Here is a 16,254-nt window from a genome sequence, read left to right as displayed (position 1 = left end):
TCACTATGAGTTTTTTTCAAAAAATTTGAACGATTGTACTCAAATTAAATATTAATATTTCCATTCGTAATTTATTTATTTTTTGCATTTTTTGCATCGAATTCAATTACATAATCATCACTGTCGATGATCTTACGACCGATGAGTGATATGATCTATAATATTTGTCTTTAAGTTTATGACATCCATTGTATACCTCAAAATAGACAGGTGGAATTGGTTCGACTTTAATTTTATCCAATAATAACGATTTGCAGTAATTTAACATGTTTTCGCCTAAGAAATGTGTAGTGACCGGAGTCATCGTCTTAATCATACAATCCAACCTCGATGAAGAATTTTGACGAAGAAATTCTAAATAATATCGAACCTAAAAATATTTAAAATATTATTAATAGTTATATTTGCATTACCTACACTATTACTTATCGATTTAAATTTTTTATCTATAATTTTAAGAAATTAAATTAGAACATTAATAGTTCATATTATACATTTTTGAAATTATTATTTAGTTTATGGTCTGAATAAATAATTTTACATGCAATTTGTAATTAATAGTAGTATCCGGCTTATGATGCGACTAAGTTACAATGATGACAAGTTTAGCGCATTTAGCCGTCAAGTTGTATTCCATGATATTATGTTAACTTGGTTACTCTTTAGTGACAAATAGTGGCCTAACTTTATTTTCTATATATTTCTATATATATATATATATATATATATGATTTAAAATTAATTTGTATTATTCATTGCACGCATTATAATTTAAAGTACCTAATTACGCCTCATTATATTATAAACATATTATTTTCTTTTCCACAAAGATATATTTAAGTCGATTTTAGTTAAGAACTCAGCTATGGTCCTCTGAATCGTTTTACATTGCCTTACCACATCATTAGGGCCCGGAAGTTCATGCATTTGCATGTTTTTTTTGAACCATTAGATTTATTGCTAAGTGAGCTAGAAATGCATTTCAAGACACTACGAAAAACATATCAAAAGTTTATAGTGCATATTTTTGCATATTTAGTGGTTTTTAAATTGTAGAGCATATTTCTTAATTTTACAATATTTTAGAGCATATTTTATAATTTATAAAGCTATATAGTATGAAAATTAGTAAATAAAAAATATAAATAAATTTATATTAAAAGAATACTTACTAGATATTCTTATATTGTATTAGGTATTTAGGTATATATTGTGTTATAACTACAGTAAAATGTTCCAAAGGCATTACAATTTATAAAAAATTTGAACAAGTTATTGAAAAGAATCTGGGCTTTAAACACAATCCAAAATTTCCAAAATTATGATGGGAGAAGAAATGACAATGGATAATTTAACTGAAGATTTTTCATGTGATGATTTAATATATTTTAAGTACGCACCAATTTCTTCGATAACGTGGAGCGGAGCTTTTCAGTGAACAAAAATATGTTGGCAGATAACAGGCGGCCGTTTATGTTTGAGAATTTATCAAAATCGTTGATTGTAAATTGTAATGTTTAAAAATATATATAAATTAATGAAATAATGTTTTTTTTTTGTAAATTTTAAATTTTGTAATTGAAATAAAAATGTTTTTTCCTCATATTTATAAATTTAAAAAAATTATTTAAGCATATTTAAGCGCATATATCAGGATTTTTAACCGCATAAGTGCATACATATTTCCGTAGTTTTTAGTGCATAAACTTCCATGCCCTACACATCACATAATCATCCTTTGCCAAGGTCTTAGATAATACATACCTACTGTATAGAGCTATTATACGTATATCACGCGTAGTCTGCGCTTAAAGCCGACTTGGTCTCTCCTGTTCGGCTCCGATGAATTTAATTGGGCATGCGGCAGAAATGAAAAAGATAGTTCAGGACCACGGACTAAGATATAACAATATCTTATATTCTTATACCTTATTCTATGTTCGGGACGGAGTAACATAATTGCGCTAATGTTTTGCACATGATGTGCTGTGGTGACATCGGGACCGTACGGGCAATATTGGCTTCTCTACAACTGTTTCAAGAGACATCAAATATTTTTTCTAACTCTTAAGAGAACTACCTTATTACCTACTACAGTTGGAAAGTATATAGGTGTTATAAACTATAATATTACAATAAGCATTACATCTATAAATAGGCACTGGGTAGACTGAAAAATGTCCAGTGGCGTAAATAGGAGAATTCAGCTAAATCGGGGAGGGGGGGGACTAATGGGTATTTCTGTTGGTTTAAAAGAACTTTTTTTCAAAAACGGACATACCAGAATACCGAATTTTTATATTTATGCCACTGAACTATAATATCCAGAAAAAATATATAATATATACCAGGTATATTAGGTATATTATACCTAATATATAATTAATTATAATATAGCTAGTTAATATTGTATAGGTACCTGCAAGTCAAATATCCGGAACACAAAAGTCAAATTCAAATATCCAATGAAACCCATAGTGGGATTATTCATATTGATGATATTTTTATAAAGTGGAGTAATTAATTTGTCGTTCAAAACATTAATTCCACAACTAGGTTTCAAAAATGGTAATGTAATTTTGTATCCTAAAAAATAAAGACAATACTTAACTAATTTTGTAGATTTTTTAAATTCTATGAACATCAATAATTGATTAATTTATACACATACGTAAAGCTTAAATACTTTTAATTTTATTAAATTATGCTTGGGTATTGTTTCTGTATTATAGTCATTAAACGAAGGTACATAGTTATATTTGTATCATAATAGCCGGAAGGTCTTTAAAAATAATATTTTTAGTGTATTTACCAGTGCAATAAATTATAGCATCCAAAGTCTGCTCAGTCTTATCTTTAAAACTAACAGATTTTTTAGAAAAATGCTCAACGTCTGGTTTATGTATGACATTTTTTGGAAAATCTTTCTCGATTAATTCAGGCTTATGATGACTAAAATAAACCTGTAAATGAAAAATAATTTTAAAAAAGAAAACCAAAGAGTATAGAAACATCTACATGACTACATATCATAAAATCAACATAGTTAATTATCTTACAAAATATTATAAAGGCATAAAGTTAATTGAGCCACAATCACGATGTAATACCTAAAAATTCTAATGAAAAGGTAGCCGGTTCACGGGTAACTTAAATTGTATTCAATCTCTAGTCTTTATTAATTATTTATTAAAACAATATTTCATGTGAAATAGAAATAATATATAATATTATACCTAGGGCTGGTATTTCGATGCACTTTGCATTGTTTTCCAAAGCTACGAGTAGGTACGGGATGTTCGTTTATAACAATAAATATACGCTTCATGTAGGTATTTTTGAATCAGAATAAGGAGTTTCAATTTTTTTAATAATTTTATGGTTTTTAGGTTATTTAACCCTAAAATATGGATTCATTACGAGTATAGATGATTAGAAACGGTACAATACTGCAAAACTTTTTATTAAATTTAATAAAAAATATACAAAACTTTTTAAGACAAAAATATTATGCGCAATTTATAGTTGCATTATTATTTTAAATTTGTAGGTTATACTTATAAAAGCATTTTTTGGATTTTTATAGGGCATTGCATTCCCAGCCCAAATTATTAAGTATACTTACAAGTTATAAGCATCCATTTTAGATTCTGAGTGAAACGATGAATGTATTGATTTTACAATGATGATGTGTGTGTTTTTTTTTTTTTAATTTTTTTTTGTGTCTGTCATCACTTTTTGGGACAGTAAAAGTGCTTGGATTTTCTTCAACAGTATCTTTTCTGATAGGAAAGTGAATCTAGTTGGTACTTTGGAGGGTCAAAAATAAAATTTTTCCAGTAGTTTTCAAAAGCGCCGTGAAAAACAAAAGAAAAATTAAGGAAAAACGGGAATTTTTACGCAAAATCTGTTTTCGAGAAAATTGATTTTGGTTTTTGGTGTAACTTTAAAACAAATGACTGTAGATACATGAAATTTTCACTGGTTGTTTATATTTCCATTTTCTATACATGATAAAAATTTCAAAATATTTTGATTTGTTTTGAACTGTTTAGGAACGTATTCAGTTTCCAATATTATTAGTTTTTTTTTCTATCAATAAAACTTTATTTGTTGGTTAAAAAAGCTTGAAAAGTTCAAATTTGGACGAAATTACATATTAAAATACCTAGAATAACTATTTTAGTTATTTTGTTGCGATTGTATAATATTATTCGTGTGTACATGAAACTTCTAAAGTATACTATTATATCTATAATAGTATCACGGTTTGTTGTTGATGTATAACGCGTTATAAGTACCTAATGAATATTGTGATATGATTAATTTGGAACTTATTATTATAGGTACCTATTATAGGTCAATTTTTTTTAATACCATAGATAAGTATATAATATGTCTTATACCTAGACTGACATACCGTCTCCACTTAGAGTCGTTTTTCTTATACAATGATATTATATCATTGAATTCAAATTTAATACCATCCATTATATAGTGACCCACTTGTAATCTACTGTACAGCAGAGCGACATCCACTAACCCACCTTTTTATTTCTACAGTTTATTTTTTTTTCCATACCAGCTAACATGATAAAAATTAAAAAGTGTGATGACATGAAATGTTTAAACAAATACGAATAGCTCTGAATGAAAGGCACCAGTGAGTCACTGATATGTCTATGATACCTATGTTTATGTAGGGTTTATAATAATAATATATACAATATTTTATACCCGGAACATAATATCATCATAATAAATTATAATTATGTCAACATTTTTAAACGGACAATTTTATCGGCATTTTGCGCGTTGCTAGCGGGTAGGCCTTGTATAAACCCGGGCCTACATACAAACCTTTTGTTTAAAAATAACTTTTCCAAACAATTTTTTATTTTTAAATTCTAACAACAAATAAACCTTGGCTACACCTAAGCACATATATAATTAAAGATTAGGCTTACCCGTGAAAAATATCCAGTTACAAGTTTACAACCATATGTGTAAATATTTCTCTAATCTCAGGAAATCAGATTAATTCTTTACCTATTATAGCTATACATATTAATATGATAAAATCTGAACACTACAAACGCGCAAATGTACAGAATAAATTACCTATCTGATAACATTTAATCTTATAATTGAGGTAGGTACTTAGTTTTGTAATTATTTATACGTTGTACTTGGTAAGTTTGATTTATTTTTATATTTTTTGTAGCTATACATAACTTATATTAATTTATTTATAGTTCATACTAATTTATTCTATACAAGGTTATTTGCATTTACCTGATTTGCAATTTTCGATACATCGGAGCAAATATCAACGCCAGAAGGACCACTACCAATTATGAGAACATTCAAATTTGTAAAATGTTCAGGTATTCTATAATTATGACCAGGGCCGGATTTAGGAATGTGGGGGCCCTGGGCCCACCTTTAGAAGTAGATATTTTTTTCGATTAAGTACATAATATATTTAATAACCAGAATTTTGGTTATGAAAAAACAATGATTTGTTGTGATGAAATAATAAAGATAGTAAATAAGTAAATACATTTATTAGATTATAATAGGTATGCACTGTCAATTGTCATAATATTATATATAGAACTTAAATAATAATGGTTATCATAATATATTTATATGATAACTTTGCGAGATTTCGTCGCCGCAAATTTTTCAACAACTTGTGAAAAATCCAATGATCTTAGTAAGTCGCTTTCGATGCTTAGCAGTGCAAGGCCTAATAGTCGACTTTGTGTCATCGAAGTTCGTAGTCAGTTTTTTATTAACTTCATTTTAGAAAATGATCGTTCCCCGCTACAGTTGGACACCATCAAAACTAAATATATACGCAACACTTCTTCTACATTAGGAAATGTACACTGCAAATTATTTTCTTCAATAATCCTATGTAAAAACATTTCCCATTGCTCATTATCTTTACGCGTTTCTATATATATTCTGATAAATGAACTGAACTGTATCAATTCATTACCAAGTGAAGATTCTAAATCATTGGGGTAAATGCTAACAAGATAATTTGCAGCAGATTGTAGCTCAGAAGTTTCTAATTTTTCAAATTTATTTAAAAAACCAAAACGTTGACAAATTGTTTTGTAAGCAGCTATTCTTTCAGTTAATGATACCACCAATTGATCAATTACTGAAATAAAACTTTCTGATCTAAATTTTTCTTTTGGTGATAACTGAGTTGCGGCTGTTTGATTATTATTTAACGAATTGAGCCTCACATTTTTTTTCCGATAACGAATTGGCGCATAATCTTTTAATCCTGACATTTGTTTTGCTTTTTCTTCGTACTCTTCATATTTATTTCGTATTTCTTGAACAAATGATATTGCACACATTTATTTATAACAGTCCACAGCGGACGGCTTGCTATACAAGTTATAATATTTGTTTATTTATAACTGTTTTTAATTAAAATATCTACAAGTCTACAAGATAATAATAACATAATAATCGATTTTAAATTCACATTTGTAAGCTAGCTACTCACTTCTATAAATTCATTAGTTATTAAATATTAATAATAACATTTATTTATAAATTTATGACAATATCAATGATTGAATATTTTTATTCATGTTGTGATTTAAATCCGTTTTGAAAATGTTATATTGTGTTTTATACTTGGATGTAAAAAAAAAACATTTAGTGGGGGGCCCTCAATTTGTGGAGGCCCGGGGCCATAGGCGCACATTGGGTGTGAATTTAGGGGTGCTGGAATAGTTTATGTTACACATGTCCATGGGGGGCTTTGTCCCCCCACACCCCCCCTTAATCCTAATACTATAACTAACTGCATTACATTAGCTTTAAATTTTAATTAGAATGGGGTACCTAACTTTGATTTCGCGGGGTAACTTTGATACCCATATATTTTTATTCACCAGAGTACCATAATAATTAAATTTTCATAAAATGGGGTTACTTTGATCAAATTAAGAAATATAGGTATCAAAATTGCCCGTTGTGTTACTTTGATAGCATATTAAAAAATATTGATATCTCAAAAGATAATTTCAGAATTTTAAAAATTAAAACGTTAAAATATTGAACTAGTTGTAACTAATATTTAATTTTGAGAGTTTTATCGTTAACACTACAGAAGTTATCCATATAATAAAAAATGAAATTGTCATAAAACAGTGAAAAATTATTAAAGTTACACAATTTAACTGTACTACTTTTATTTTTAAACTATGAGAACTTTTTTCGTATTTGTGATATCAAAAAATTAAAAACAATGTTGCACAGTCTATGTTCTCTTCTTCCTAGTAAGAACATTTGGTTGCATAACATGAACTATAAGTTTAGCCATAGTGGTTCTTATCCACGAAAACATTTGTAAAACGGAGACCACACATGCGTGTGTAGCATCCTCTTAATAATATTTGTCATTCCGAATTTATTCAATTCAGCGTAGCCCACAGATTAAATAAATATATTTGTAAAAATCAAGTAATAACCAAAGTTATAAAAAGAAGATTTCGTACCCAACCGTAATCCCTAAGATAGTATAATTTTCTATAAAAATATCATTGCTGCATATTGACAAAAGCTGAAACACTGAAATGTGAATTCGTGAACAGTTATTATTAATTGGCATGGAAAAAAAAATTCCGAACCAATAAACCACAATAATTTAAAAATGATTGGTGAAATACTGAAATGAATTGGGGGTGCTAGTTTGAAACGTGGGGGCGCTAAGCACCCCCAAGCACCCCCTTATGTGCGCCTATGCCCGGGGCCCCCCGCCCCCCCCTAAATCCGGCCCTGATTATAACTGTGTATCTGTATGCCATCAAAATCATTGTTCCCTGGAATATCTGGGGTAAAAGGTAAAGCGTTATGTCCATTACACACCATCACTGCATCATAGTATTCGGTCTTTGATGTTTTTGTTTTCAAGTCTTCCGCTGTCACCTGCCAGTTGTTCGTTAATTTCTCCACTGAAGTCACCAAACTACAAAACTACGATAAATAATGAAGACCACGATGTAAGCAATTTTGAATGAAATATTACGCTATAAAATAAATGTACTAAATTATAATTTATAATTAAAGCTCTATTTAGATAATTATACGATAAGATAACAATATACAGACCCTGCTCAATTTAAACACTTCTATAGCCTCTAAGGCCTAGGCAAGCAGTTTTATACACCAAATAATTTTAGTGTGTTATCAAACATATCCTCACACTACACGGTATTGAACACAAACAGACAAGTAACAAATATAAATTCTAATGTTTTAATACAAAATCACAAATGAGTGAAGTTAATTTTGTGTATCTATAGTTATTACTTATAAGTTATAACCATAGAGATATTAATATTTATATGTCAATGGTTATAACTTATATAGGTACTAATGTACTATAGGTACCTATGTAAAGCAATATAGGAATAAGCGTATCATTAGTCATTATCACATTTTACTTAAATACATTTATTATAGTAGGTATACTAAATAGTATACATCCTTACTCGAATATGCTTATAAAGTCCGAAATGTTCAGTAAATTGTTCAATATATTCTTGCACTTGGCAAGATTTCAAAAATGACACATCGTCTAAACCCGTATAAGGAAAGTTTGGAAAATCCATTAATTCTTTTGGTAAATTCGTCCTAAAATGTTTATAGATATAACAAAGTCATTAAATTGAACTAATACAATATACATATAAAAAAAAAAAATATTAATTAATATACAAACATTAGATTTTGATACATGCTTGTGTGGATTGGCAAACCAAATTCATCGATTCCGGTTCGTTCATCATATACCCAAGTTCCACCCACTCCTTTCGACCTTTCATAAACTATGGGTTCAAAATCATTTTCCAAACATCTTCTAGCTGAAGCCAAACCAGCAACTCCTGCTCCGATTATAGCCACTCTCATACTGTTAAATGTTAATTACGATACTTTACGCAATATTATAACTTATATAAGTATACTATAAGTACAATTGAACTTCAATTTTATCTCTGAAATTCGTAAATTATCTATATATTAAAAGAATAAGTACGAGTATATTTACATAATATTGTAAATCGTATACACTGGATAATTCCATTATCAAAGAAGACTAATTAATTTAAAAAAACTAATAATCTTTTGCAAAGTATATATATATATATATATATATATAAGTATGTATACCTTTAATTTAAATACTTTTTTTAATTAGTATTTTTCGATAAAAGTATCACCCTGTATACATATTACATAGTAATATGGTTCATAATAAAAGTAATTTATATTTATTTAAATTTTTAACCAATAATACACCTACCTAATAAAAAAATTATATAGTAAACATATTATAGTCTATAGATGATGGAAATACACGGATTGTTATTACTTATTGTATTATGAATTATGATATCTACCATTACTGGTTATTATAGGTACTTATTAAATTATTATTATTTATTATACAATATGACATATTGTATGAATACCTATTACATATTGAATATGTAATAGGTATTCATAGAAACAAATCTATTATTTTAACAACATTTAACTCGTATAGATATTACCTATATATTTTATATTATTATAAGTACGTTGTACCAACCCCGTACCTACATTGTGCACAAAAATCAAAATCTAATCAAATAAAATTATTTTAGAACAGTATATTTTAAAATAAATTTGTTTTTCTTTCTAATTGCTAAATGTACATGTTAAAACTTAAAAGTCAATTTTACTGGTGCTATATATCAGGATATCCATGGAAGAATTGGAGTTTTGGAGGGCAGTACCTACGGTACACAGCGTATACCTTATAATTTAGTGTATACGATATACCATGTAAAAATAATATAGGTACCTACACTTAATATGCACGTATACGCTAGTGTAGATATTCTATATTCTGTATTTTTATTTATTAGGTACAAAAGTATCATAATACGACGTTTATAAAATATTAGGTATCTATAACTTATAAGTTAGAAACGTCAAACGTGTAACAAATAATTAAAATTGGTTATTACCACAATATACAACTTATAAATGTATGAATATTATATATTGGCATAGACGTATAGTTAATCATTGTTCGTGACCGTGATTATTGCAATTTTTGTTTTTAATCTAGTGTACGAGGTGCGAACTATATTTACAGAACTGGGTAATAAAAAATGCAAGTTTGCTAATTTATTATGTAATAGCTTCGTACTGATGGACTATAGATTTTCACAAATGAAGCAAGCGGCTTTTTGAAGGGTTAAATTTGATTAATTTCAATAAAATCTCAACAATCATTGAATGTTTGCATCATTGCCTAAAATGCATTAATGATCCGAAAACACTACCTACTGCAAGTGCCAAGTAAGTCCTTAATCTTCTGTTATTAAGTATTATATACTGAAACTTTTTACTGTAGATAGGTATATCCTCTGATATCCTCTCATACACTATTAGAAATAAAAAACAAGAGAAGTTCCTAAAATATTAAATTCTAATGTTGATTTTTTTTTACTATTCACATATTTTAGATTCTGAGCGGAGCGAGGAAGCTAGTGGTTTTACAATGGTGTTTATTTATTTATTTTATTTTTTATATTCTGTATACAAAATATCTACCAAAAGGAATCCTTCGATTTCCACATATAGTATCTTATCTTTTAGCAAATTGGACCAAGGTGGTACTTTAGAGAGGTCATTTTTCGATTTTCTCAATAGTTATTTAATGCCACGGGAAAAAGTAATGAAAAATTACGAAAAAACGCTAAAAATGGGATTTTAATTTCTAACGCTTTGTCTATCACCATAGAAACGAATAAAAAATTATAATATTTTAATATTAATTCAACTTACATGATAAAATAAATAATAACAAAATATAAAATATCTAGACTGACAAACCGTCTCCTCTCAGAATCGTTTTTCTTATACAATGATATTATATCATTGAATTCAAGTCTAATTCAAGACCCACTTGTAACCTACTGTACAGCAGAGCGACATCCACTTATCTGCTTTTTTTTAGTTAATTAAAATAAAACAAAAACGGTATTGAGTAAAAAAGTATTGCCTATTTAATAGTAATTAAAACGCATTTGTCGAGTAACAAAAAATAATAATTATTAATACATTTCAAATTTTGTTGGAGTCAGTTTTATTATGTGTCGTGTCGTGTTTGAAGTAAGTTTGAACCAGCCATATTACCATAATATAGTTCTACAATAATTGTTCGTTTCTTTGTTTGGGCACACTGACAACTGGACCTTGTAGCACATTATATTAATTAAAAGATGTAATTATTATTTCTTATTATATTTACATTTTACCATATTATTTTTTGAATATTATACTGTCATGAATTATGATATAATAAATAATAGTTTATTATGTATTTATGTGATATTGTGATTTGTGGTATAAAACATGATAAGATAAGATAGATATTAGATAATATAAAATAATATTATAGATAAGATAAAACCTGATGGACATACAAATTAAACGATTGTTGCTGAAATCGAATGAAGGGTAACATTTATAATAATTATTAATTAATTAATTATAATATGAAATTGTAGGTATGTGTAATTATCATAACTGTTTAAGGTACCTTTAAGCCCCAACGATAAGACTCGCCCTCCGCCAAACGTCGCACAACTATTATGGTCTATAATACGATTACAATCATGTTTCAGACGAATCGCACAACCGGCCGATTATACATCGCATGTATCGTAAAATTTCACAGACAGGTTAAATCGACAGGACTTTATGTTAGATGATTTTTATATTACACTATGATATCATAATACTATATTATTATGCTGCGATATACTCGTATTCACTATTCACCGCGACGCGCGACTGCGTCCGCCACTGTCTGCCTACGCTGCTTAGGTTGAGTAGGAACGCCCCGTGATAATATTAAAAACCGCTGTTGCGCCGTCACCATAATACCGAGTGTCGGATGATGATGATAAATATTTAAAGATGATTATTGATAACATTTTAAACGTCCGGACAATTGATATTGTGCTTAAATACATCATCGCGATTCGCGGCTACTGCAGAACGTTCGATTCGTCGCGTATACGCAGTGTTTGTTGTAACACTGTTCTAACTTCTAAGTCCTTTTTATAAACAATTAACGCATATGTATTTAGCCAAATGGTTATTAAATTTCAACTTCAGAATACATTGTACCATCAGGAAATGGAGGGGGGGTTGACACAATTTTACGAATTTACTTATAGGTATAATATTATAGGCATACCTATAGTTAATAATATATATTATTATTATAATAATTTAAAAGGCACATTCAAACGCTAGTCACAAATTTTTAATCGAGTGTAATTAATGTGTAGTAAATATTATCGTCGAAATGGCTGTTTAGCTGCTTCAGATATCAGATAACATTCAGGTATAATTAACAAATCTCGTACATTATGAATATTTTATTTTTATAGTCCTCGCGTGAAAATCAGATATTTCTTGCACTTGCACTTATCGAGTGTTTTGAGAACCTACACTCTACAGGGTGATTCATAAAAAATACATATTATCTCAAAAAGTATTAACGTTTTAGAAAATAATTTTTTCAACATCTATGATTTTTTTGAATTGTAAATAAATTTGTTTTTTTATTGGTCTAGAGCCCGGCAACTATGACCATGGGGTTAGGTTAGTAGTAGGATTGGAAAAGTTGATACACGGTTGGTTGGCAACACGTGTGTGTGGGGCAAGGTTTTTGCCAATATGGACTCGGGTGGTCACCCATCCGGGAAGGTGAGAACTGGTAGCAGCCGCTGTTACTTTAATGCTTCCTCTCAATCACGTTGAGTGAGTGATTTCAGTCACTGAGCCACTAAAAACATTTATCTAAAGCCCGTTTCACACGGACCACTTTACTAAGTCAAATGGTTTATTTTTACATAATTCATAACAAAACAATATTTTTTAAATAACATTTTATTTTTATCTATTATTTTTTAAATTAAAAATTTTAATGAGTGTAACGGAACATAATTGTTATATGTTTAAATATTTTTTTATAGGTAATTCACAAATCTTTTAGATTTTTTAATTATTTTTACGACTATCAATATGGCAATTTATATTTTATTTTATAATCTGAAGTAAAAACTTTTTACGAACATTTGTACTTAATATTAAATATATATATAGTATAATTTATGTTTGGGAAATAATGTTTTTTTTCTATTTTAAGTTATTATATTTTTGATAATATATACAAATATAGGTACAATACACGATGGTTAGGATTATACTATTATGGGTAGTATAATTCCTGCAAAATATAGTATAACGCACAAAACGCACAACTTCACCCATTTATACTTCCGAACACTTATAATTTAAGAATTATAAATAAAAATACCATTGAAGTAAGAAAAAATTGAAAAAAAAAGCAAAAAATACCTTTAGCAGAGCGTGGTTTCGATCCACGGACCTCTGGGTTATGGGCCCAGCACGCTTCCACTGCGCCACTCTGCTAATGATGAATGAACACTCGGTTATATAGATTATAACAATCAATTTAAACTGGTAGATAGCCGATAAATAAACACATTTCAATACCTACATCATATTATTATGCTATTACATTGTTGCCCATTATACATAAATGTATTTATTTATTATGAGAACCAGAGAAGGAACCGCGTTTAGCATTACTTCTTCTCTAGTTCCCATCGTTTATTGAAATAAACAAAACAAAACAAGTAAGTTAACAACAATATCATTAATGTTACACACCCGCGACCTGACACTCTGACAGGCTCTCCTTAGCGAATTCTAGTGTGTACGTGTCTGTTCAGGGCACAGGTCCGCGGGGGGCTTACAATCACTTATGAAAAATTTAAGGAAATTACGAAATTACGGTGGTGCATCCGTCAGCTTGAGTTTCACGGTCCGGACTTCACGACCCGGCCGGCCGACCCATCGCGGTCTCGAGTTCCCGTTCCGCCCTACTTTGTATTATTTATAATAAATAAATAATGGAATATTTAAAAACTTTTACCGGATATAAATATATTCCAATAATCCAATCTAAATATTATCTAATTATGCTTACCAATTACCTACTTTATATTATCTTATATTCATATTATATTTTATCAATTTATACTAACACAATAATTATTAATTACGATGATTTATTAAATAATAATAAGTACTTAATTTTCAACTGACAATCAAATGTGTGATGTAACCAGTAATAGTCTAAACTTTTATGATTAGCTGATAAATTTCAATCATTATTTTATTGATAGTAAGAATTATATTTTCATACATATATTTTAGTTTTCTTTATTCATTTTATTATTCGGTTCTATCTTGACTATTGAAATTTAAAACTGATGAAATTTTATACAGTTAAGTTGAGTTATTATTCGATTATTTTTGTTGTATTTTAATTTACTTAATTTATTTTCATACAATCATTCAATAATAATTTTTTATTACCTATATTCTATCATTAAAACTAAATTGGTCGTTCCATTAAAAAAGGTTTTAAAATAGTTATTTTGAATTTAAATAAAACGTTTTTTCAGATGTTTTACATTTATTTATTTTATTTCTCTAAAAATACTTTAGTATGATACGTTGTTGGCGTAGGTAATAAACATTTTTTGACGGAACATTGTCATAATCCGTTGACTATTATTACCTATTATCCCACTCACAGTTGATTTTAATGTTAGGTAAATTAATATAAAGAAAATAATACCGTGTTACATTTAAGTTGACGTTATGGATGACAAATAGGGTAAATGTACCGAACCATTACGTATAGGTATAGTCTATATCTGCTGTTCATTTGATTAGACATGAACAAAAAATTTGCGTGCAACAGTGACGTAATAAAATGTTATTTTCCGTCACTGAAATACCATTCACAACGCCCAAACTACACGACTATTGCCAAAATGTACCGAAACTAAAATGAAAGATGAATATAACACTTCATAGTCCAACAGTAAATTTTACCTTAAATTGTTTGCATGAATTTCGTAATCTAGCGAAGCAATTTTCTTAGTGAATCTTGTTCTCGTCGCCCGTGTTTGTTGTAATATGGTGCAAAAAAACTCCGGCAAATCTAATCTAATTATCCGTTCCACAGTACTGGCTGAAAATAACACAGGGCTCTATACTTCGAGCTATAGCTATCCAAAATATAAACATTTGTTTAAATTTAAAATGCAGCATTCGAATACTTACTTCTTTGATATTTGCTTACGAATCACGATGTCACAATGCCACACACACGTCTTAATATTGACTTCTTGTCGACCTAACAAAATATTATCAATTGTCATCATTCGTTCTATAACTTAAAAATCAAATGTAGAAAAAATTGTACCGTGGACCGTGGTACACGTAAATCGTGATTTATAGCATACCAAGGTAACTATTTTACATAGAAAAATTAAAATCGTTTTTAAATGATTAATATTAATTATTAATCGACACTGCCTGCATAGTACATACATAAATATAATAATCATATAGGGTATATTATTCCTTTGATTTAAATGCTTATGTGATAATGCTACTAAATGTATAAAATAATTTATACTAATATACTACTCAATTTATATACTCAATAAGAATTTAGTTTTTTTTTTAATTCAACTAAATAAAATATTATGATTTATGACCTACTATATCATCACTATAAGTTATTCGGTATAGTCGATTTAATCAATAATTATTATTATAGTAAATATTTGATTATTTCTAAATTTCTAATTAGTATAAGAACCTGGCTGTGCCAATCACTAATATATTGTATGTTGTATGTACTATGTACTATATATAGGTACATACACATATCTATGGGAAGCTTATAATACTTATTAATAATACATGTTTAGCCCAATTTAGAGAACTAGAGGAGTACTGCGGTGAAAACTGTACTCCATCGTTGTCAGTTCTAAAAGGAGAAAAAACGAGTGTTTAATGTTTAAATATAATAATTTAATTAATATTTACAGCATTAAAAACTTTTTTTTTTTAAATGTAAATTGTACATTACAGCAATCGTTGAGTAGGTACCTACCTATTCAATATAATTTTAGAATAAGTATCTACCTACTAAATTGGTATAATATATTTTGATACATTTTTAGATTCTGAGCGTAGCAATAAACAAGGTCCTTCATATTTTTTGATTTTATATAATAACATGGGTATATTGGGTACCTA

General features: G+C 28.4%; 1 protein-coding gene and 1 non-coding gene across 3 annotated transcripts; both read right to left on the bottom strand.

Annotated features, from left to right (window-relative positions):
* Window positions 1–9: 9 nt before the first annotated feature.
* Window positions 10–11,912, bottom strand: LOC100161514 (senecionine N-oxygenase). Of its 2 annotated transcripts, none has more exons than XM_001942851.5 (8): window positions 11,633–11,912; window positions 8,759–9,032; window positions 8,529–8,670; window positions 7,824–8,010; window positions 5,296–5,405; window positions 2,813–2,963; window positions 2,420–2,586; window positions 10–370 (listed from the first exon to the last, which is right to left on the bottom strand). In XM_001942851.5, exons 2-8 carry the CDS (start codon window positions 8,944–8,946, stop codon window positions 107–109), a joined length of 1,209 nt encoding a protein of 402 aa, XP_001942886.2. In that variant the 5' UTR covers window positions 8,947–9,032; window positions 11,633–11,912; the 3' UTR covers window positions 10–106. The 2 variants fall into 2 exon arrangements, with proteins under 2 accessions (XP_001942886.2, XP_029342545.1); XM_029486685.1 differs by having other exon boundaries at window positions 8,759–8,947.
* A 1,555-nt stretch (window positions 11,913–13,467) lies between these two features.
* TRNAM-CAU lies at window positions 13,468–13,539 on the bottom strand. The gene has a single exon. It is a non-coding gene; the product is annotated as a tRNA-Met (tRNA).
* Window positions 13,540–16,254: the final 2,715 nt, after the last annotated feature.

This window comes from Acyrthosiphon pisum, chromosome A1 (genome assembly GCF_005508785.2).
Source record: "Acyrthosiphon pisum isolate AL4f chromosome A1, pea_aphid_22Mar2018_4r6ur, whole genome shotgun sequence".
Lineage (NCBI taxonomy): Eukaryota > Metazoa > Arthropoda > Insecta > Hemiptera > Aphididae > Acyrthosiphon > Acyrthosiphon pisum.
Note: the sequence above shows the minus strand (reverse complement) of the source record. Positions and strands in the feature narration are given on the sequence as shown.

Excerpts from the sequence above, each read along its gene's own strand:
- LOC100161514 (XM_001942851.5), bottom strand. The coding sequence starts at position 8,946 with ATGAGAGTGGCTATAATCGGAGCAGGAGTTGCTGGTTTGGCTTCAGCT. Across the intron at positions 8,671-8,758 it reads AGCATGTATCAAAATCTAAT|GACGAATTTACCAAAAGAAT; the intron begins GTTTGTATATTA and ends TAAACATTTTAG. Across the intron at positions 2,964-5,295 it reads TATCGAAAATTGCAAATCAG|GTTTATTTTAGTCATCATAA; the intron begins GTAAATGCAAAT and ends TTTCATTTACAG.